Source organism: Salvelinus fontinalis, chromosome 14 (assembly GCF_029448725.1).
Source record: "Salvelinus fontinalis isolate EN_2023a chromosome 14, ASM2944872v1, whole genome shotgun sequence".
Lineage (NCBI taxonomy): Eukaryota > Metazoa > Chordata > Actinopteri > Salmoniformes > Salmonidae > Salvelinus > Salvelinus fontinalis.
In genome coordinates this window covers 42,414,044-42,434,059 of record NC_074678.1, presented here as the reverse complement: position 1 = coordinate 42,434,059, position 20,016 = coordinate 42,414,044, and the positions used below count along the sequence as shown (strand labels likewise).

General features: G+C 41.6%; 2 protein-coding genes and 1 long non-coding RNA gene across 4 annotated transcripts; 1 reads left to right on the top strand and 2 right to left on the bottom strand.

Moving 5' to 3' along the window:
- Window positions 1-1,006: 1,006 nt before the first annotated feature.
- Window positions 1,007-5,367, bottom strand: LOC129810894 (spindlin-Z-like). 2 transcript variants are annotated; one of them, XM_055861866.1, is made up of 5 exons: window positions 5,269-5,367; window positions 4,524-4,565; window positions 4,126-4,379; window positions 3,700-3,933; window positions 1,007-3,367 (listed from the first exon to the last, which is right to left on the bottom strand). In XM_055861866.1, the coding sequence occupies exons 2-5, from the start codon at window positions 4,541-4,543 to the stop codon at window positions 3,162-3,164; spliced, it is 714 nt and encodes a 237-aa protein (XP_055717841.1). In that variant the 5' UTR covers window positions 4,544-4,565; window positions 5,269-5,367; the 3' UTR covers window positions 1,007-3,161. The 2 variants fall into 2 exon arrangements, with proteins under 2 accessions (XP_055717841.1, XP_055717842.1); XM_055861867.1 differs by having other exon boundaries at window positions 4,524-4,562; window positions 5,269-5,356.
- A 78-nt stretch (window positions 5,368-5,445) lies between these two features.
- Window positions 5,446-7,378, top strand: LOC129810897 (uncharacterized). The gene is made up of 4 exons (XR_008752812.1): window positions 5,446-5,530; window positions 6,644-6,706; window positions 6,820-6,922; window positions 7,038-7,378. It is a non-coding gene; the product is annotated as an uncharacterized LOC129810897 (long non-coding RNA).
- LOC129810893 (complement factor D-like) lies at window positions 7,359-11,971 on the bottom strand. The gene is made up of 5 exons (XM_055861865.1): window positions 11,890-11,971; window positions 11,456-11,618; window positions 9,115-9,247; window positions 7,872-8,126; window positions 7,359-7,688 (listed from the first exon to the last, which is right to left on the bottom strand). Exons 1-5 carry the CDS (start codon window positions 11,939-11,941, stop codon window positions 7,533-7,535), a joined length of 759 nt encoding a protein of 252 aa, XP_055717840.1. The 5' UTR covers window positions 11,942-11,971; the 3' UTR covers window positions 7,359-7,532.
- Between the last annotated feature and the right edge of the window lie 8,045 nt (window positions 11,972-20,016).

The window sequence follows — 20,016 nt, the reverse complement described above, 5'->3', positions numbered from 1 at the left end:
CATTTGGTGTGATACGTTGTCTGTTGAACTGAATATGTTTAGTTTAGGGTTCTCCAAACCTGTTCCTGGAACGCTACCTCAGTAGTAACTAACCTGATGCAGCTGATCAACCAGCTAATTATTAGAATCAGGTGCTCTATATTAGAGTTGGAGTTAAAACCTACAGGACAGTAGCTCTCCAAGAACAAGGTTGGGGAACCCTGTTTTAGGTATACTGTATGACAGCATTTCCAAACTCCGGTCCTCGAGTACCCCCCAACAGCACACATTTCTGTTGTAGCCCCGGATAAAAACACCTGATTCAAATTGTCAAGGGCTTCGTGATTAGTTGACAAGTAAAATCAGGTGTGCTTGTCTGGTGCCACAACTAAAATATGTACTTTTGGGGGTACTTGGGTGTAAGGTTATGTCTGTATTACATGCTACAATTTGTACACAAAGTCCTAGAACTTAAAGGGTGTGTTGGTAAAAGTTCAGTCAAATTTAAATGAAAGAGGCCTCCCGGGTGGCGCAGCGGTTTCGAACCCAGGCTCTGTCGCAGCCGGCCGCGACCGGGAGGTCCGTGGGGCGACGCACAATTGGCCTAGCGTTGTCCGGGTTAGGGAGGGTTTGGCCGGTAGGGATATCCTTGTCTCATCGCGCTCCAGCGACTCCTGTGGCGGGCCGGGCGCAGTGCGCGCTAACCAAGGGGGCCAGGTGCACGGTGTTTCCTCCGACACATTGGTGCGGCTGGCTTCCGGGTTGGAGGCGCGCTGTGTTAAGAAGCAGTGCGGCTTGGTTGGGTTGTGCTTCGGAGGACGCATGGCTTTCGACCTTCGTCTCTCCCGAGCCCGTACGGGAGTTGTAGCAATGAAACAAGACAGTAATTACTAGCGATTGGATACCAAGAAAATTGGGGAGAAAACGGGGCAAAATTAAATAAATAAATAATAATTAAATTAAAGAACTGTAAATCATACAGTACCTCCTATATTGAATAGGTGAAAAATGGCAGAGGAAAGGGATGTGCAAAAAAAACTAACTTTATTACTCATGATGAAAATAATTACACAAATGGGTTGGTAATTGCTACAATTCCAGACCTGGGAGGAATCAAAGATGGAGGATAACAAGAGTGCACAATCTTTTGGAGTTTCATTTTACTGTACATAGAAACCCCACAGCACAACTGGTGGTGATACAAGTAGCAAAGAAGCACTGACAATGTTTTTTTACAGTCACATTTTCTACATAAACATTTTAGTAAAATCGGGCTGCAAAGATTCCCACAAGATTTTTTACCTCTGCAACTGTCAAAATAACCAATATGCTTGAATGCACTCAAGGCTGCATTCAAGTGATGCATGCAAATCTGACAATCGGTAGAATGAACCTTATGTACACCATGGACCAATGCACTGTGTAAATGAATGCACTGTATGCCCTGGAGTGAGATTAAGGACAGGAGACTAAATTTAAATACTTCTAACCAAAACATTGGCATTTTGGACTTCCTTGGATTACATTATGTACTGTAGCTCCCAAGTCTTTAAAATAAGATTAAAAAGGGAAACCAGCCAGGTGCAGGCTTTTTGAATGCAGTCTTTGCTGCATTTCTCTAGGTGAGATTTCTAGATGGACTTTAAAGCTGGTATTTCAATGGGATATTTACAATATAACAGGAGTAATCACAACAGCATACATTTACAATACACTACACAAAAGTTAGATTAAATACTGTATGCATGTTATAACTTTCCTTTTCTCCATGCGTTTTTACCATTATGATATACCGATGCTGCAATATGCCACTTATTCTTGCACAAAAAAAGTATCTTTACAGAAAAAGACAATGTGCCAAATCTTTAGCATATTTATGTGAGTAATTTAAAGTGCACCCTACAATATCAACATTTGAATGAGACTAATCAACGGTCATGGATGTTCGATTGGAGGAAATAGTCTTATACTGCATTAACTGCCAAACATTGCACATATCCTCTTATACAAACAGACAATAGCAAAAACCTGGTACGCAGCATTTGACACTGTTTCATTAAAGCCTTTTTTACTTTGACTAATATTGACCAAATAGTGGCCTTAACAGTAAATGGAATAAAATTGTGAGCGGTTAGCAAATATATACAGTATGGCGACATGATCAGCCTGAAGGCACTTTATGTTTGTTTTCTATTCAAGATCAGAATGTAGAAGTACTGTCTCTATTCCACTCGAGCTAATCATAGTCTGATGATGTTGGGATTCTGAACCTGGTCAGGTATTGTTAAGGCCTTTTCCCAATCTCTACAAATTAATCAGGTTTGTCTGGTCAGGAAAAACTTGCCCGAACTTTATGAAGACCTGTATTCCTTGTTTCTAACAAGTCTTGATTCAGCATTATGAATAATTTTTTGATATTCAAACTAGTGATTGAACCATCAGTAGGCCAGTGCAACCCAGTACTATGAATCCAATGATAGCACTGTGGGTTCATCAAGGAATGATTGTCTATGAACTGACTGACACATAAATTAAACATAGTTGCCTATTAATAAAGACAGTATTTTAAAAATATAAAAAATTATACTTTCAGGGGCATCACAGCTTATTGCATTTCTCCTTCAAAGGCTTCACTGAACACTACAGCTCAAACTAGTCTCTACAAGTATTCACCTATACATCATGCTTGCTGTTTGGTCATTCAAGGACCACATATGAATGGCTATCGGGGCCAGATTTTACTATTCGTTTTATAATATATAATTCAGTTCAGCTTTGAATAAAGATAATTGAGCATCAGGATGTGGGAGACAATTCAAACGCGGTCGTTATTGCACTTTACAGTAAGTCTGTCATTGTAGGGCAAGGTGCACTCCTGGACTGTCCGAGATGTGAATCTACTGTGCAGCACAACAACCAAATGGGGTAACTGAAGAAGTGAGGAGGTTTAAATAGGTCCTTCCAAGTGTACACGTTCCCACTCTCCTCCTAGTGGCCTACAATAGCATTGCTACAGTTCTGCTGTGCATAACATAGAACTAGTTTTAAATGTGGATTAAAAGATTGCACTTCCTGAATAATAAAGCGTAACTGTTATACCGTCCAGGGCCTTAAGAGACATGGAGAGAGAGTGAGGAGGATACGTGAAAAGTAAGCAATGGAGTGAGCAATCAAGTGTCCTTCTAGGTGGTCTTGACCAGGTCGTAGACATGGATGTGAAAGTCATCGTCGTATTTGATGTAGTATACGGAAGGCTTGGCAGGGACTTGATAGATCACCAGGCCTGTTCGCTTCACACCTTTGTCAGTAACATACTCCACCTGCTTCCCCACTAAGCTCTCAGTCTCCTCGCCGGGCTTTCGGTCGGCTGGAAGCAAGTGCTTATTTTCTAGAGAGAAAAACAATGAATAACATCAATGCTAGGGGTCTGTTCTTCAAATCTACTTTGGGGCATTATCAAAAGATGCTATCTCAACCAACATGCTTATATGTATTCAAATATAGAGATATTTGTCATTTCGACAAGTCACGTAGGACGAGTAAGAACAAACACAGGAAATATTGTTCGCAACACTCCAAAAGCCACCATCATCTTTTAATTAGTGTGTAAAGACCAAACAATTTCTACTCTATAATCACCCTCCTGTTTTCTTTAGGGAGAAGTATCTGAACACTCTGCTGCAGGTGGAGATGATGCTGATGCTGAGAAATGGTCGGTACCTGCTTCAGGTAAGATCCTGAGATCTCCATCGGCGTAGTCATCCCACAGCTGGTACATGTAGAGCACGGGGTCCTTCTCATAGGTGATGTAATACCAGTTAGTCATGATGGGAGCCCTGGAGAGGACCATGCCTCGCCACTCGTTCTTCTCTCCATCCTCCTTCTCAAATAGGTGTTCCACCGCTTTGCCTACCAACTCCTCTGCCCCGTGAGGAACCTTGATCTTGTTGTTGACTGTGGAAGCAGATAAATGTCATCAAGGCAGAGACCAACATCACATAGCCACTGTGTCCCTACTGTCTGATCATGCAGTATCAGATATACAATAAAAACATGTTATAACTTGTGCAAACCAAATCACGTTTTTGCATTACTCTGAGAAGATGTGACGCCTGAACTAAAAAAGGAACCCATCACATCACTCACCAACTTTCTCTGTCAGGACCTGTAGATTAGACACCCTTTCGTCCTTGAATAGCTCGATGCCGTAGACACAGTCAAACCCATCGTACTTGACCATAAATAGTGAGGGGTTGACACTGAGACGGTCCAGGACGGTGCCTTTCCATTTGCTCTGGTTGCCCTTCTCCCTCCAGTTGTGCTGTATTCTTACTCCCAGGAGACTGTTGGGGTCAGGGGTCATCACTGTGGAATCACTCAGCTCCCCGCTACTCCTCTTTCTGGGGGATAGTTAAGCAAATCATATTTGTTTGTAAGTGTAGCCTACCTATGTGCAGCTTTCTCTGACCGTCTGGAAAGAGGAAAATCTCCAAGTGTTAATGTTATGATAACATAATTATAGAAAACTACATATTTACACATACCTGCCCCTTTTCTTGGACATCCCTCCGAAAATTCAAATACTGCTGAAGGAACAAACAGACAACGATGCTCAGAAATTCTGTGAGAGAAACAGCCATTTTCAGAAAAATAATACTAGTCAGGAAAGAGACTGAGCTGTAAAAGTAGTGGTTGAGACAGACAAAGAGAGCAGCCAATAGCTTAGCATGTCTGAATAACTTCCTGGTCATTTCCTTGTATGCATTGCATCGATGGAGGTCACTGCAATCAATGCAGAATGCACTTATTTTTTAAAGGAACAAAACTGCCGCAGTTATATATCTTTACTCAAAATGTAAATCTATAGTTATTCATTATTTCACTATTTGAACTAACACAATCGTTATTCATGAACAACAAACTCATAGATTGCAAGTTGGCTATGAGAGATAAAGAGATGTGCTATTCAACTTCAAGAAAATACGTCAGCCTCCACTGTATCAGACAAACATGCAGAAATGATTGCAGCCTATTTGAATTCGTCGCAACGATTGTATCAAAAATGAATCGTCAATGTTTCAAGATCTAACATATCGCATACACTGCTGATGATACATGGATAATACGCGCCACAGGCACTGTTTGATCGTAATATGTTATCAAAAATCATTGTCTTTATGCCAACTCTACAATACTGTTGTTCGGCACAAATGTAAATGTGGGTCCATGTCCCCGATAAATAAGCTATACACCGATGGCCTATATTCTCTATCAAAAATATAAAATTACCTGTACACGAATTTCATCCCAAAAATATTCAATTCTTCCTGCAGAGAAATGCACACTGCCGCCCATGCAAACCTCGCGAAACCTATGGAAAATGGGAGGATACTTCCATGGGAGAAAAAACTACAGCCCCCATAGAACCTTGAGGAGCGATGAAAGTAGAGAGGGAGGTGAACGTGAGAGCAATGAACAATGGGAATTGTTGTCATTGTGATGGTGACCTCAGGTTTCGTTTTAGTGAACAGTCCACCGATATTGATCAAAGGTAAGACCCTGTTGGTTTAACATAAAATGTGTGGTTTAACAAATTGTAGGCTACTTGGGTGAAACCTCTGGGTGAAACAGTTGCACATCAATTATTAAGAGTGACAGATGACACCTGAAAGTTGTAGAAGTATGTTGCAGGTAGACCTATGCTGTAGGACGCTGTATAAATAAATAAATAAAAGAAAGGTTCAGGTCCTTGAATGCTTATACTGTGGTGTGTAGGTTACTGATCTCTGTGGTGTGTAGGTTACTGATCTCTGTGGTGTGTAGGGTACTGATCTCTGTGGTGTGTAGGGTACTGATCTCTGTGGTGTGTAGGGTACTGATCTCTGTGGTGTGTAGGGTACTGATCTCTGTGGTGTGTAGGGTACTGATCTCTGTGGTGTGTAGGGCACTGATCTCTGTGGTGTGTAGGGTACTGATCTCTGTGGTGTGTAGGGTACTGATCTCTGTGGTGTGTAGGTTACTGATCTCTGTGGTGTGTAGGTTACTGATCTCTGTGGTGTGTAGGGTACTGATCTCTATGTGTGTAGGGTACTGATCTCTGTGGTGTGTAGGGTACTGATCTCTGTGGTGTGTAGGGCACTGATCTCTGTGGTGTGTAGGGTACTGATCTCTGTGGTGTGTAGGGCACTGATCTCTGTGGTGTGTAGGGTACTGATCTCTGTGGTGTGTAGGGTACTGATCTCTGTGGTGTGTAGGGCACTGATCTCTGTGGTGTGTAGGGTACTGATCTCTGTGGTGTGTAGGTTACTGATCTCTGTGGTGTGTAGGGTACTGATCTCTGTGGTGTGCAGGTTACTGATCTCTGTGGTGTGTAGGTTACTGATCTCTGTGGTGTGTAGGGTACTGATCTCTGTGGTGTGTAGGGTACTGATCTCTGTGGTGTGTAGGGTACTGATCTCTGTGGTGTGTAGGGTACTGATCTCTGTGGTGTGTAGGTTACTGATCTCTGTGGTGTGTAGGGTACTGATCTCTGTGGTGTGTAGGGTACTGATCTCTGTGGTATGTAGGGTACTGATCTCTGTGGTGTGTAGGTTACTGATCTCTGTGTTGTGTAGGGCACTGATGTCTGTGGTGTGTAGGGTACTGATATTTATTGTGTTCACAGGCCCGTCTTCCACTGAAGTGAAGTCTGCTCCGATGACATACTGCTGTGGGGAAATCTCTCTGGGTGGGTTAAACTATCAAAATATGGCAAAATGTTGTCTTTTGTTGGATGAAGCAACATATGTGAGTGAGCAAAGACACATTTTGAAATGCATATCTTGATGTTGTCTTTTGTAGGTAAGAGCCCATACCCTAATGTTGTGGTGGATACCCGGTTAAACAAGATTATCAAAGATGGGATGCCACATGTCTCATGACCAGACTTTGCCCTTCCAGAGATGTAAGTAAATTATGCTTTGAGACAGGAAATTAAGCAGGAATGATGAATTAATCAATTACAGCAATCAATTACATAATCTGGTAACCTGCAGTATCTGACACTGACTTCTCCTCAGGTACACTATAATGGAGATGTGCTAGAACCTGGAGCCAATAGTGTATCTAAACTTCAGTAACATTGGTCAGCTTATCCAGAGGCTACTGCTTGACCAGCCAGACCAGGTGAGTGACCAAGGACCTAAATTAAGTAGAGAGTGTGTATCCTATTGTCATATTGTGTTGTTTTTACCTTACATCAAAACTTACCAAATTAACAAAATCAGTGGAGGTTGTTTTTAGTCTTTGAACACCAAGGAAAGAAATGATAAGTATATGGACCAATGTTTTTTACTGAATTGTTTAGGGAACTCAAGTTCTCCAAAGTGAGACACACAAGCTGAAATTAGTGACGTTTAATAAGAATAGCAACAAGGGAACACGCAATCATAGAAAGGTGTTATCTTTAGCACTTCAACAAAGTCTTTGGGCAACCCTGCTCTAAATGAAATCCTAATAAGTCATATAGTGAGATTTTGTGTAAGCACACACTGGCGGCTGACATGCCAAAAACCTTAAGGGTTTCTAGCTAACTCCCTCTGAATCCATCGGCAGTACGAAGTCACTCGTGTGTACACATCAGGGGTACTAGGGTTGGCACACCTCTGCCCTGAGAAAGAGACGATGCCCGCTGACATCCCGTTACACACCAACGGACCTCCTGAATCCCCCTGCAATAGCAAACATGCATTTTAATTCATTCTCCTTTGTGATACAGAAAAACGGAGGAGTCATGTATCATAGTTTGTGCCTTGACCAAGAGAAACTCTAATCTAGTTATAGCCAATAATAGCCTGTCCTGACCAGGAAAAACTAATTGCAGAGAATTATAGCCTGTAACAGTGCAGTCATACCGAGCAGAAGCCTTGGAAAGCTCTGGGGCCTGTTGCGCACACCGTGCGCCTGGAGATGTTGACGCCACTCCACCGGCGGCCACACTCTCTGGGTGATATGATGGTGGCGTTGACCTCCTGCAGCTTGTCTGGTGGGGTGCTGTTATCATCTATGTCCCCCCAGCCAGCCGTGGTGCACAGGCTTCCCTCAGCCATCGAACCATTCATCAGCGGGATCAGCTGCACTGCTCTGTTCAGGATGGCCCTCCCTCTCAACTAAGAAAGATCACAGAGATAGCACACTCTATACATAATCTGTATGTATTCAGCTATGTTGTAAATATTCACTCAGAGGCCAGTATATTAGGTACACCACACCGTTCACGAAAATGGATCGCTCCTACAGACAGTGAGTCACGTGGCCATGGCTTGCTATATAAAGCAGGCAGAAATGTGGGGAGGAATTCAGTTACTGTTCAATTGAACGTTAGAATGGGCAAACGCGCGACCTAAGCGACTGAGCGTGGTATGATCGTCGGTGCCAGGCATGTCGTATCCAGTGTCTCAGAAATGTCCGGCCTCCTGGGCTTTTCACACACAACAGTGTCTAAGGTTTTCAGAGAATGGTGTGACAAAAAACATCCAGTCAACAGCAGTCCTGTGGGCGAAAACAGCTCCTTGATGAGAGAGGTCGAAGGAGACAGGCAAGAATCCTGCAAGTCAACAGTGGTGTGCAGAACGGCATCTCAGAGTGCACAACTCGTAGATCCTTGTCACTGCTATTGCAGCAGACGACCACACCAGGTTTCACTCCTATCAGATAAAAACAAGTGGGCATGCGATCACCAACAGTTTACGATTGAGGAGTGGAAAAACATTGACTGGTCCGACGAGTCCTGGTTCCTGTTGCATCATGTTGATGGCAGAGTCATGATTTGGCATAAGCACCATGAGTCCATGGACCCATCCTGCTTGGTGTCAATAGTACAGGCTGGTGGCTGTGGTGTACTGGTTTGGGGAATGTTTTCCTGGTACACGTTAGGTCCCTTGATACCAACTGAGCAACGATTGAACGCCATGCCCCGAATAATTCAGGCTGTTATGGAGGCAACCTGATGGGTGTACCTAAAGAACTGGCCACTGAGTGTATATAGGCTATGATTATATACATTATTTTGTATGTATTTTTCATGAATTTTAAACCTACAATGGAGTTAGTATCACTATGGAGATTATTGTAGGCTATGTCCTGGTTATCACTCACCTTGAGAAGCATGATGTCATACTCCAGGTTGTCCCCAAACCTGGGGTGTGGAATGTATTTAACCACATCGAATTTTTGTTGTGAATTTTCATCCTCTGACAAGTCGTGAGCCCCAAGAACCACCCTGTAACGCCTGGAAATCAGTACATGAAAGAATTTACTTATGCATTTACCTTGACAGACTGGTGTAATAACATTGAAATACATTTGGATTGATCCTACAGCATTGTTAGACTCAACAACCCTGAAGCAACTATCAGCAGACAAAAATTAGAAATCGGCACAAATTAAATATTAGACAATGTTAAAGCATTTGCTCAGAGAAAAGCACCAGGTATGGATGGTTTTCTATTAGAATTGTTCATAACACTCTGATACAATGTAGCGCCCCTATATAATCAAATTAAACACGTGTCACTCAATTCAGTGCTTTCTAGTTCCATGTATCTAACAATTATCTCAGTTATATTAAAACCAGGAAAATCTGGAGTATCCCTTGCAGATTGATTACAGACCCATACATTTAATAAATTGTGACAATAATTTTAAAAAGTCATAAGCAACAGAATGGCAAAAGTCTTACCAGACTTGATACATATTAATCAAACAAGGTTTGAAAAAATAAACACAAACATGTTTCGGTATACAATACGCTAAAAAACAAGATGTAGATTTATCAATAATGGCTGTTGATACCGAAAAGGCTTTCGACTGTCTTGAATGGCCTTTTCTATGAAAAACTTTGGAAGCCTTCAACTTTCCATTTGAAATAATAAATGTCATAAAAATATTATATAAATATCCTAAAGCTAAAATATACAGAAATTATACATTATCTGATGATTTTGCTTTAGAAAGGGGCACAAGACAGGGATGGTTCCCAAAGTTTTTATATTTATTTTCAGTAATACGAATTACCCCCCCAAAGACATATATATATATTTTTAAGTGTACTTCGTCATAATTCACTTCATGGGAAAATAAAACTCAAACTAAAAAGGAAAGTCTTACATCTTCCTGAGTCTGAGGGTGGTTTTAACCTTCCATCAACTCGGCACCCAAGGTTTTGACTGGCGAAATATAGTTAAATGCACTAAAGAGTAACAATGGGTACATATTGAACACGTGCATGCTCATCCCCAGAATGTTTTCACGGGTCTATTTTCAAAGGATAAAGCTAAGAACATTAACAACTTCCTAGTCAAGAACACTTTAACAACATGGAAGAACATGAAACGGATTCTACAAGAACCAATATCACTTCCTAAAAACAATGGAGCAACCCTTGGATAGCTTTTCAGAATTCACCGATTAAATTGGCCCACATGGAAAACTAAAGGCATAGAAACCGTAAATTATGTGGTAATAGGAAATACAATTATTTCTGTGACAGAATTAAAAGCATTTTCAAATATATGCAACTTAAAAGTTTTATATCACAAAATGTCCACTTGAAAGCTTTAGGACATCAGAGCAATGTTGAGGGAATCCTATTTGAGTCAGAAAAAGATACTTGTGTGATAGATAAGATGTACAAAGCCTTGCAGGGAGCCTATCTAACTGGCAATCGCTTAGAAAAAATATTACCTATTGGAACCAAGACTTAAAAATAACTGATATTGGCACCAGATGGAGGGAGTGTTGGAACATAATGAACGAAAATTACAGTGAACAAAAATGTACTCTTAATCCAGTATAAACTAATGTAGAGAATTTATTATATTAGAGACAAAATTAACAAATTACAGCACAATGGCAGAGTCATGCCTTAACAATGACTCAATCATTATTGCCTTCTGGGAGTGCTATAAAGTCCAAAAGTTATGGGCGGAGTTAGAAAGCTGTCTGTCAGAAGTTTTACAATGTAAATGTACTTTTAATCCGTCTATTGGCATATTTCAAGACATAGTATATCCTTGAGGGTGCGATGAGATACCCAATGGGTTGGACAGTATTATTTTTGTCACTTATATTGAATAAGCTATTACTTAAATACTGGAAGTCAAATGATACTCCAACGTTAAGAGAATGGAAGAATCACATGCTTTATTTAAATATTAATAAAATCTGGCTACAGACAGAAACAACATAACATAATCTGAAGTCATATGAGGCAGAGTCTTGCAAGCGTTGGAAACAACATTGGGTGTGGATACAGTGGGACAATGTGGGTCTGAGCAAGTGTGATGTCATTCACGTTTGTTGAAATGAATGTCATTGTTAAGTTGTCTATTGTTTTTGTCTATGTATGCTTTTTGGTTATTGTCAAAAAAAAGTAAAAATATTTTAAAAAAGAAACATTGAAATAAATGAGTTTGAGAGATTCTGAGAGACTTCTCACCCATCACAGTGAGCAGCAGTGAGGACAAAATCTTCTCTCACCAGAACTCCTCCACAGGAATGTTGACCTCGGGACTGTAAGGAAGCCATGTATGGACGAGAGTTGCGAGCTGCCTCTCTGCCACCAACAATACTCACCTTTGGCACCTTGCGCCCTTCAGTGCCTTTGAACAGAAAGTAGAGAATACTTTTTGAATAGCTTTTGTCTATAACTTTGCATTGCTACTGTATCTGCACAGCTTACAACAAATGGTTTGTCAGTATTCATTACTGCCAAATAGAATATGAACTGCCTTTAGAGCTGTATGCAGAAGCATTAACATTTGTCAAATATACTTTTCGTAACTAGTACTATACTTCAATATTAGTCTGCATGGTGTAGTCAGTTCGGTGCTAATGGAAGTTAGTGTGTTATAGAATTTAAACATGCCTTACCATTCAAGGCGATGATCAGCACTATGTGAAGAACCACTGAGCGGATTGCCATAGTGCATATGGACAAATGGCATGGTGCACCTCTCGGGTATATAAATGTGTGTGTGGTGGTGGGGGGTTGTTATTTCTCAATCTATTGCTGTTTTCCAAATTCCGGACAGTACGGGGTCTTTGTTCCCCATTGCCACACACAGACTGTTTACCAATATTTTGTTGTGGCTGGTTTCAAGCGTTTCTTGATGGTGTATTCTGAGGAAAGATGGCTGTGATATTATGAAATCACGTCAGTTAAAGTTGATGTCATTTATTTATGCTTTCAAGATGGCGTAGCAGTTGGGCATGTGTTTGTCTTGTCCCGTGTAAATAGTCGGTTTCTTCGTTTTTTCTTATATATTTTAATCTCATCTATGAACTGAATATATTTTCCTGCAACCCGCCTCACCCAATGTGGTATGGATCTGCTATTTTTATACTTTAGAACTGGAACCCCAATCAGAAGATAGCCAGCTAACTAGCTAGTAGTCAGTTAGCCACTGCTAGCGGTCTTCACCTTGAGCTCGGACACCAGCCAGCTTCAGCTTGGTCAATACCTGCCAGTCTGCACAGCGCGATATCAACCCAGAGAATATCGGATTGCTTTTCTCCACCACATCACCGGATTCCTGCCACAAGCTCTGGACCATTACATATGATCATTGCAGCTAGCTAGCTGCAACCGAGTGGCTATTGCTGGCTAACGCCTCTGTCCTGAAGCAAGCACCAGTTAGCCTTGAGCTAGCCTCGAGCTAGGCCCATCTCCCAGGTAGCCAAATAGGTATACCAGCTAAATCTTGGGCTACAATACCCCTTTTGCCAATTGGCCTGGACCCTTTATTTCCGACACGGAGCCCCGTCGATCCATCACGACTGGTCTGCCGACGTAATCGTCCGAGGTGGTTTCAACAGGCTTTTCAGTTGTGATGTTGCCGAAGACCCATCTGCTAGCCCCAGTCCGCTAGCTTTCTGAATCGCCGTGTCTCCCGCTCGCCTAGCATAGTAGGGACTACCGACCGGCTTCCTGACTCACCTATTGCTGCTCATTGGACCCTATGATCACTTGGCTACACATGCCTCTCCCTAATGTCAATATGCCTTGTCTACTGCTGTTTTGGTTAGTTATTATTGTTTTATTTCACTGTAGAGCCCCCAACCCCGCTCAACATACCTTAGCTCTTTTGTCCCACCACAACACACATGCGGAGACCTCACCTGGCTTAACGGGTGCCTCCAGAGACCCAACTTCTCTCATCGTCACTCAATGCCTAGGTTTACCTCCACTGTACTCACATCCTAGCATACCCTTGTCTGTACATTATGTCCTGAATCTATTCTACCATGCCCAGAAATCTGTTCCTTTTATTCTCTGTTCCCAACGCACTAGACGACCAGTTCTTATAGCCTTTAGCCGTAGCCTTATCCTACTCCTCCTCTGTTCCTCTGGTGATGTAGAGGTTAACCCAGGCCATGTAGCCCCCAGCACTACACCTATTCTCCAGGCGCTCTCATTTGTTGACTTCTGTAACCGTAAAAGCCTTGGTTTCATGCATGTTAACATCAGAAGCCTCCTCCCTAAGTTTGTTTTCTTCTAAGTTTGGTAAGTTTTCTTCTAAGGGATTTCACCATGAGGCCAATGGTGACTTTAAACAGTTACAAAGTGTAATAGCTGTGATAGGAGAAAACTGAGGACGGATCAACAACATTGTAGTTACTCAACAATACTAACCTAAATGACAGAGTGAAAAGAATGAAGCCTGTACAGAATAAAAATATTCCAAAACATGCATCCGGTTTGCAATAATGCACTAAAGCAATGAAATTAACTTTATGTCCTGAATACGAAGCGTTATGTGTTGGGCAAATCCAGTACATCACTGAGTACCACTCTTCATATTTTCAAGCATGGTGGTTGCTGCATCATGTTCACTGCTTTAGCACACTACACCAACCCTGATGTCCTAGCCGTGTTTGTATCCTGGCTTAGGAAGGCCACCAAAAATTCTGATATTTCCATCCCCAACTACAACATTTTTCGACAAGATAGAACTGCTAAGGGGGGCGGATTTGCAATCTACTGCAGAGTTCTGTCATACTATCCAGGTCTGTACCCAAACAGTTCAAGCTTCTACTTTTAAAAATCCACCTTTCCAGAAATAAGTCTCTCACCGTTGCTGCTTGTTATAGACCCCCCTCAGCCCCCAGCTGTGCCCTGGACACCATATGTGAATTGATTGCCCACCATCTATCTTAAGAGTTTGTACTGTTAGGTGACCTAAACTGGCATATGCTTAACACCCTGGCCACCCTACAATCTAAGCTAGATGCCCTCAATCTCACACAAATTATCAAGGAACCTACCAGGTACAACCCTAAATCCGTAAGCATGGGCACCCTCATAGATATCATCCTGACCAACTTTCCCTCTAAATACACCTCTGCTGTCTTCAACCAGGATCTCAGCGATCACTGCCTCATTGCCTGCGTCCATAATGGGTCCGCGGTCAAACGACCACCCCTCATCACTGTCAAATGCTCCCTAAAACACTTCAGCGAGCAGGCCTTTCTAATCAACCTGGCCCAGGTATCCTGGAAGGATATTGACCTCATCCCGTCAGTAGAGGATGCCTGGTTGCTCTTTAAAAGTGCTTTCCTCACCATCTTAAATAAGCATTCCCCATTCAAAAAATGTAGAACTATGAACAGATATAGCCCTTGGTTCACCCTAGACTTGACTGCCCTTGACCAGCACAAAAACATACTGTTCACCAACTACTTCTCAGATAGAGTTCAGTGTGTCAAATCAGAGGGCCTCTTGTCCAGACCTCTGGCAGTCTCTATGGGGGTGCCACAGGGTTCAATTCTCAGGCCGACTCTTTTATCTGTATATATCAATGATGTCGCTCTTGCTGCTGGTAATTCTCTGATCCACCTCTACGCAGACGACACCATTCTGTATACATTTGGCCCTTCTTTGGACAATGTGTTAACAAATCTCCAAACGCACTTCAATGCCATACTACACTCCTTCTGTGGCCTCCAACTGCTCTTAAATGCTAGTAAAACTAAATGCATGCTCTTCAAACAATTGCTGCCCGCACCCGCCCGCCCGACTAGCATCACTACTCTGGACGGTTCTGACTTAGAATATGTGTACAACAACAAATACCTAGGTGTCTGGTTAGACTGTAACCTCTCCTTCCAGACTCACATTAAGCATCTCGAATCCAAAATGACATCTAGAATCGGCTTCCTATTTCTCAACAAAGCCTCCTTCACTCATGCTGCCAAACATACTGTCGTAAAACTGACTATCCTACCGATCCTTGACTTCGGCGATGTCATTTACAAAATAGCCTCCAACACTCTACTCAGACTACCAATTTGCTATCACAGTGCCATCCGTTTTGTCACCAAAGCCCCATATACTACCCACCACTGCGACCTGTATGCTCTCGTTGGCTGTCCCTCGCTACATATTCGTCGCCTAACCCACTGGCTCCAGGTCATCTATAAGTTTCTGCTAGGTAAAGCTCCGCCTTATCTCAGCTCACTGGTCACCATAGCAACACCCCCGTAACACACTTTCCAGCAGGTATATTTCACTGGTCATCCCCAAAGCCAAACCCTCCTTTGGCCGCCTTTCCTTACAGTTCTCTGCTGCCAATGACTGGAACGAATTGCAAAAATCACTGAAGCTGGAGACTTATATTTTCCTCTCTATCTTTAAGCATCAGCTGTCAGAGTATCTTACCGATCACTGTACCTGTACACAGCCAATCTGTAAATAGCACACCCAACTACCTCATCCCCATCTTGTTATTTTTTTTTTTTTGCTCTTTTGCACCCCAGTATCTCTACTTGCACATCAAAATTTGTATTATTGTAAATTGTAATTATTTCGCCACTATGGCCTATTTATTGCCTTACGTCCCTAATCTTACTACATTTGCACACACCGTACATAGGTTTTTATTTTGTGTTATTGACTGTACGTTTGTTTATCCCATGTGTAACTCTGTGTTATTGTTTTTGTCCCACTGCTTTGCTTTATCTTGGCCAGGTCGCAGTTGTAAATGAGTACTTGTTCTCAACTGGCCTACCTGTTTAAATAAAGGTGAAACACATACATATATATATATATATATATATATTTGAAATGATACTCAAACATGCAGAAACATTATGTTAGAAAGCAAATTGCAAAGGCTCCATGCTGTGGTATTGCTGTGGGCACTTGTGCAATGAGAAGCTACCACTTGCCGTTGTTGGCATTGTTGGGACATTGTGCTGTTTACCAGGATTTTCTCATGTAAACCTTTACCAGCATTCGCTGGTTTGAATAGCCTGCAAAACGGTTTAGGTATAACAAACATTACATTCTATCTGATGTGTGTGTAATTCTTTATATTGATCACAAGAGCCATTTCACTCTGATCTGTTAGGCATTTATTTCCCTTACACGACAGTACATACATGGTAATTGTTATGCATTAAACATAGACAATAAAGATAGACACCCAATGTAAGAAAAACATCAGGAATACCAGTAGGTATTAATATAAAAATCATTGGACTGCAATCAAAACTAGCATATTAGCACATTCATTTTGCAGGATAAATCCTACCATGTTTTCTTGTTGATTACCTTCTTTATCCAGAGTAAGAACTTGGAAATCTGACTATAGACATTGGGCATGTACAGATAGTCACAGTTTCCATCCGAGTTGAAGGAGATGACACCCACAGCCTTTCCATTGAACACCAAAGGACCACTAGAATCCCCCTGTGGGAGAGAGGATGATCACCTTACAGGTTACATACCAGTCAAAATTGTCCCATTTAGGTGCATGTATGATGTAGGCTACACATGTATGAACATCACATTGTCTCCCTACAATTTTCTAAGTCAATATTATATTTTTTAGCAGTTAAACAAAACTAACGAAAGCCGTTCTTGGTCAGGTATTCACCTGTACAGATGACCTTGAGAGGAAGTTTACGCCACTCCTTCTGGCAGACATTCAGGACAATGGTAGTCATGTCCACCACTTGAAGGTCATCAACAAGGCACTTGGTGTTGGGTTTGATGACTTGGTCCTAGAATTTTCCCTGTTTTCACAGCTTTGCTTGATTTTGCCTTCTTAGACAGCTTGAAACACATGTGTAGGCCAAAACGTGGGAATCTGTAGTATTAGCAATTACTGATGAATGCGTATGACCTGTTAGGATGTACACTTAGTAATAGTGTAAATAACAATATAAAGACAAATTCTATTGATACAAATATGTCACTATAGGCCTACCTTCCGAATCATGATGTCATTACCATTGTCAACATCTTCATAGTTGGTTGCATTTGTGTTCCACATTGTATCTGACAGAGATGGTACTGCAGGGTATTCTTCTGTGCTTTTTTCCCATTGATGAGATAGTAAAAGTGGCCACAATGAACTAAACGGTAAGGTAATAGGCATTTGTTCAGATCTCATTGATGTGTTCCCATCAAGTTCAGGAGCGAGAATTACCCAGATAGGTCAGGGGAACAGTAAGTAGTTTGTTTGTGGTGTGCATCTTGCTTGGAGGGCTTGTCAGGAATACCTGATTCACCCTTGGCCCCTTTGTATACACAAGATGGTCGATCTGAGGACAGCTGTGGTTTCACTTCTATGATGACTATCTATGATGTTTCTATCGATCCTTGTATGGTTTTCCTGTAAAGCCAAGGTACGTGTTTTCTGCATTTACCATAACTCTGTCGGCCCTTCTGCATATGAATAGGTGGAGGTTTATAATGGGGACCTTATATGTGACACACTGATTATTAGTTTCACTTTAATGTTGCCAATCCTCCTTGTTGTCGTGTTGATGACCTTATACTGTTTGTATATGATTGGCTGGTGGTAATTTAGAGTGTATAAATACTCATAGTTGCATGCAGTGCTGCATTTACCTCATATAGGTCAACTCCCTCTCCCTCATGCAAGAGCCTTGTCTTCTCCTGGTTGATGCTCTCCTGTGTTACCATGCCAACTATGAACAACCGGTGGTTTACAAAGGCTGACGACATTCTTGATGCTTTGAAAGACACAGTGACGGTCATAAGACCTTGCCACTCTCAGTGGTCCTGCACTAGAGGAATAGGGGGGGGGGGGGGGGGGGGGCATATCTTCTTACAATGTAAAACTAGTTGAGATAGGCCTACACAGTGCACCTATTCAGAACGACATGTAAACTACGAAAGGGCCATACCTTTCTAGTCACTGTAGAAACAACAGTAAATCACATTTTAAAATGTAATGTTAGTGTAAGGGGAAGTTGTGTTGTGCTCATTGAAATTGAACCTTTTTTTGAGTGTATCTGTACTTTACTATTTATATTTGACAAGTTTTACTTCACTACATTCCTAAAGAAAATAATGTACTTTTTACTCCATACATTTTCCCTGACTCCCCCAAGTACTTGTAACATTTCGAATGCTTAGCAGGACAGGAAAATGGTCCAATTCACACACGTATCAAGAGAACATCCCTGGTCTTCCCTACTGCCTCTGATCTGGCACTAAACACAATGCTTCGTTTGGCACTAAAGTAATACTGCAAAGAATGTGGCAAAGCAATTCACTTTTTGTCCTGAATACTAAATCCTAGACGAAAACCTGGTTCAGTCAGCTTTCCACCAGACACTGGGAAATTAATTCACCCTTCAGGAGGAATATAACCTAAAACACAAGGCCAAATCTACACTGGAGTTACCAAGAAGACAGTGAATGTTGCCGAGTTACAGTTTTGACTTAAATCTACTTTAAAATCTTAGCAAGACCTGAAAATGGTTGTCTAACAATGTTCAACAACCAATTTGACAGAGCTTGAAGAATTTTTAAAAATATTATGGGCAAATGTTGCACAATCCAAGTGTGGTAAACTCTTAGAGACCCAGAAAAACTCACAGCTGTAATCGTTGCCAAAGGTGCTTCTATTGACTCAGGGGTGTGAATACTTATGTAAATTAGATATTTCTGTATATCATTTTCAATACATTTGTACACATTTCTAAAACATGTTTTCCCTTTGGGATTATGGGATATTGTGTGTAGATGGGTGAGGAAAACAAATATATTCAATCCCTTTTGAATTCAGGCTGCAACAACAAAATGTGAAATAAAACAATGGGTATGAATACTTTCTGAAGACAGACAGACACCACAGTGATCACCACGTCCTCTGGTCTGAAAACAGAAGCTGTGTTGTGGTTTCAAAGCATTATGACAGCTTTATGAAACGAGCTACTCTGTTGTCTTGACCACAAGTTTCCATGTGGGGGGGGGGGGTGGTGTTTGGTGATGACCGCTGAAGATGTGAGAAGAGCTAGCTGTCTGAAGATGTATACTCAAATCAAATGTTTATTGGTTATGTACGCAGTTTAGCAGATGTTATAGCGCATGCAGCAAAAAGCTTATGTTACTAGCTCCTAACAATGCAATAAAATGTCAAACAAGTACACAAATTGAATAAAATAAAAACACAACAAATCAATAAATGTCGGAATTAATCCAATTAACACCCCAAATAGCACTGTAACAGTAATCCAAATGCAAATGACTTGAGGCTGTTACTGGAAATGAACTAAAATACAAACATACACGTTGTTACGAATCCCTCTGGCCCGACAGTCTAGGGGGGATGGTAATGGGACCCGTAACACAACTCATGCAAATTATTATAGTGACAACGTAACAGTGAGAACAAAAATAACCACAGACAACTAAATTACTACCGTCAAACACTCAAGGTTTATTTACAAACACACGGTAATGGGGGGAGCAGGAAAAAGGGGCTGAGCGGGACCCAAGGAATGAAAGAATAATAATTCAAAAACACCCCTAAGCTAGACTAGCCTACTTCACAAACAGCTAACTAACTAACCAAAAATACAGGGGGTGGTCCGCCCAGTTCTAACTAGTGTTTTTAACAATGTTTAACTACGGGTAGTGTAGCCCAAGGGCAACTTGTCTGGTTATCCCCTTTCCCGCCATCAAACAAACACTCAAACACCATAACCAAAACAATACTCACAGGTGGGGACAAGGTGACA

What these genes read in the sequence shown, in the direction of transcription:
- LOC129810894 (XM_055861866.1), bottom strand. Translation starts at nt 4,543, where the DNA reads ATGTCCAAGAAAAGGGGCAG. An exon ending in GGTCCTGACAGAGAAAGTTG is followed by an intron (nt 3,934 to 4,125) that starts GTGAGTGATGTG and finishes CTGCTTCCACAG; the next exon opens with TCAACAACAAGATCAAGGTT. An exon ending in CAGGATCTTACCTGAAGCAG is followed by an intron (nt 3,368 to 3,699) that starts GTACCGACCATT and finishes TTTTCTCTCTAG; the next exon opens with AAAATAAGCACTTGCTTCCA.
- LOC129810893 (XM_055861865.1), bottom strand. Translation starts at nt 11,941, where the DNA reads ATGGCAATCCGCTCAGTGGTTCTTCACATAGTGCTGATCATCGCCTTG. An exon ending in ACTGCTGCTCACTGTGATGG is followed by an intron (nt 9,248 to 11,455) that starts GTGAGAAGTCTC and finishes ACTGATTTCCAG; the next exon opens with GCGTTACAGGGTGGTTCTTG. An exon ending in CTTTCCAAGGCTTCTGCTCG is followed by an intron (nt 7,689 to 7,871) that starts GTATGACTGCAC and finishes TTGCTATTGCAG; the next exon opens with GGGGATTCAGGAGGTCCGTT.